The sequence below is a fragment of the Halyomorpha halys genome, unplaced genomic scaffold (genome assembly GCF_000696795.3).
Source record: "Halyomorpha halys isolate HHAL.00 unplaced genomic scaffold, Hhal_1.1 Scaffold351.1, whole genome shotgun sequence".
Taxonomy (NCBI): domain Eukaryota; kingdom Metazoa; phylum Arthropoda; class Insecta; order Hemiptera; family Pentatomidae; genus Halyomorpha; species Halyomorpha halys.
This window is the reverse complement of record NW_027109375.1, coordinates 251,675-254,967: the sequence shown is the minus strand read 5'-3', so window position 1 is coordinate 254,967 and position 3,293 is coordinate 251,675. Positions and strand designations below refer to the sequence as shown.

Genomic DNA, 3,293 nt, shown 5'->3' with positions numbered 1-3,293 from the left:
ATTAAATTAATATCTCTTTTACAAATGTATTTAATCCTAGGTAGAACAAAACTAACCAATTTCATTGAATCTTCTTTTGATGATTTTCTCAACAAACTAACATTGACTGTTGGCAATGTTTCAGTAAACAAACACTAAAAAAACAAAGCATTGGTCCTCTGACAGTTTTTTACTTACTTCTCATCCACCGAAGTGTGTTGTTTGGCAATCCAAATTAGGAGTCCCTTATTCTTCTTGGGTGACTTTTCAATGTCCTCTTTTTCCAGATATCCACCTTTGAGCTATACAAAAGATGAAAGGACCTCCTCATCCAGGAAACAATGAATGGTTGGTTCCAAAAACCAAGCTCTCTTCCTTCCCCTTCTATAGGAGTTCGTTCTCAACATCGATCGTAGCACTACGGTTTTGAGTTTTTTCTTATGATTTCCTTTATGAATAATTTTCTTTAATACTTATTCTTAACTTCTATTTTTTCTTAAATGCATTATAATTTTAATTATGATGGGAAGTTAAAATAATGTTTTTAAAATATTTGAATCTGCTCAACATGGCCGCAATTCAACGAACTTTGGCAAGACACACCCCGCCATCATTATTTTAAATAACGCTCTTTCCACTCTATATTTGACTGAACAAAATTTGTTAGCTTTCTTTTTGGTTTAAAAAGGCAAATAAACAATATTGAAACGATAAATATAATAAAAACTTATTAAAAACCCTTTATATATAAAAATATACTATTTACACAAAAAGAGGGTAATACAATATATTTTTGGCATTTTGGTAATTTTTTGGACTTTTTACCTTTGGCATTTTTTTCTCTACTTCTTCACCACAGTCATATTATTAAAATTGTTAGGTTTTATAAATACAACTCCATGGAAATATTTTTTTTTTTTTTTTTTAAATAATCATTATAGTGTATGAATTTTTAAAATTATTATTATTCCAATTATAATTTAAGTTCATTTTATGTTTACATCAACATCAATTTAAAATTTTATTCATTTCAGTGTCTTTTTACAATTTTTCTCTTTTCAAAATTTAAATTATTATTTATTTATTTAATTTCAATTTACATTTTTATTTCAATATTTTCTTTAACATTATTCTTTGTGATGTGATCAAATGACTGGCATTATTTGAAATGGGTTCAGATACTATTTTTTTTTTTTTTTTTTATAACATCACTCATAATCAACCACAATATTTTTAGTTTCTTATTTAAACTAATATTTTATTTTCCATTAAAGTGTGAAGACTTAGATCCTCAAGGGAAAATCACTACGTCAGTCCAGACTGTTATTACTTTAAGTAAACTTGTTACTGCGCAGGCGATGCAGCAATGTCTACAGTTCCTATACACCGGTACAATAGATCCAAAATTCACTCAATTGCAGGTAAATATTAATTTTGTTTTCTTATTAAAAGCAAGACACAATTTCAATTTTAATAAACACAATTAAAACACATATCTTTTTCGTTATTGTTTTATTTTTCAGAACTCTTCAGTTGGATTATTACTGGTAATGATAATAGACAGTATTAGAACATGCTGTTTTAAAGTTTGCTAAATAAATTGTTTAGAAAAACTTAGAAGCTTAAATATAATTATCAAGTTCTTAATTGAAAGAAAAAAAACTTAAATTATTGTCTCTGTTACAGGAAATCAGACAAGCGGCTGAATTCATGGAGCTGCCGGAGCTTTTGGTTTTTGTTTCTAATTTACAATCGCATGAAGAATTTTTGAATCCAGAACTGAAACAAAGGTACAAGCAGGTAAGAAAACTTGGCTTCTATATTTAGAGGTGTGGATTGTATTATAACTACCAATGACTTGTCTTTCTTATTCTTTTTGTGACTCTTGTTCTATCATTGAGGCTATATTATAAAATGTTGACTCTTAATCTCAGTCACTCACTTAACAACCAAGACATTATTTACAAATTTTTTATTACATTATAAATATTCAAGACATTATTACAAATTTCAGTATTATTAATGGCATGAAGTGGAATTAAATTTCACAATAGTTATTTAGCAAGCTAACCACTACTGATGATTGTGGACTTCATATCTTGATGATAGCTTTTCAAAGGGATGCACATTCTAACCATAATTCATCACAATAAAATGAAATGTTATTACTTCTAAAATGTAGGCAAAGGATGAACAGGAATCCACAACTTTCAGCAGTATCCAGTCTGCAAGGCATCCAAACCAACAGAGTTTTTCCCGTTTATGACCATTCATCCGACGATCCAAGCCCAGAGAGAAAACGCTTCTCGGTAATGTCTTCAGATGATTTGAACCTAAAATGACACTATTGCCTCTTGTTTTAAAGATTGAAAAATTCAAAGATATTAGCGTCAAATATCAATTATAGTCCCATTATTTCGAGTTTCCTGCAATGATAACAATTTCACTTATTTTCCTGATGTTTACTTCCTCTTTTATTGTTTTCTGCTAAACACAGCATCCTTTTTACCAACTTTCGAGATGGAGTCGCCAAGTTGACTGTTTGAAATAATGTTTTATTTTGAAAACTACATCTTCTTGTACTCCTATTGTTTTCGACATAATTTCTTTTGACTAATAAAACTTTTTTAACTTGCTATTTGGTTAAATCCAAGATATTAGCAGGAAATAGATGTTAATTTTCATTGCAAAAAGTATTGAAGTTTAGAGCTCTCTTTAAAAGAATAGAAGTGGTCATCTAAAAATCATCATAAGACCAGTGGTAATCTATGGGTGTGAAACATGGCCCTTGACAAGAAAAGCAGAACAGACACTCAACTCCTCTGAAAGAAAAGTATCGAGAAGGATATGGGAAGGAGTCTTGGAGAATGGGATTTGGAGAAGAAGGAATGAGGAGCTGATGGAACTGTTTGGGGAACCCTACATCATGGCATTAGTGAAAAAAGTTCGAATAAAATGAATAGGACATGTAGAGAGGATGCCCGATCAAAGAGTACATAAGAAGATGCTATATGGGAAACCGGATGGAAAATATAAAAGCATCACTGGTTCAGTTGGCTGGACGATGTGGAGGAGGTTCTAAGGTGGTTGAATATTGAAAGATGGAGAGAGAGAGAGAATAAGAGATCGTGGAGATCAGTTAGCTGTGGTGGAATAAGCCCTGGCTCTTGTAAGCAGTGTATACACAATAGTAATAATAATATTTAATTAAATAAAGCTTATTAACAATATTTAGAACAAAAATTAAATTTTACATTTAAGTGGAAAGAGGTAGTAAGAAATATAGAGTGATGGCTGTGCTAAGGAGAAGTGAA

The 3,293-nt window shown here is 30.4% G+C and overlaps 1 protein-coding gene across 1 annotated transcript in view; it reads left to right on the top strand.

Annotated features, from left to right (window-relative positions):
• Positions 1 to 3,293, top strand: part of RhoBTB (Rho-related BTB domain containing) — a 161,069-nt gene that overhangs the window by 97,722 nt on the left and 60,054 nt on the right. Inside the window, exons 11-13 of the mRNA XM_067047563.1 lie at positions 1,254 to 1,400; positions 1,503 to 1,526; positions 1,666 to 1,804. Of these exons, the coding sequence (XP_066903664.1) occupies positions 1,254 to 1,400; positions 1,503 to 1,526; positions 1,666 to 1,804 (310 nt within the window). The remainder of the gene's footprint in view (positions 1 to 1,253; positions 1,401 to 1,502; positions 1,527 to 1,665; positions 1,805 to 3,293) is intronic.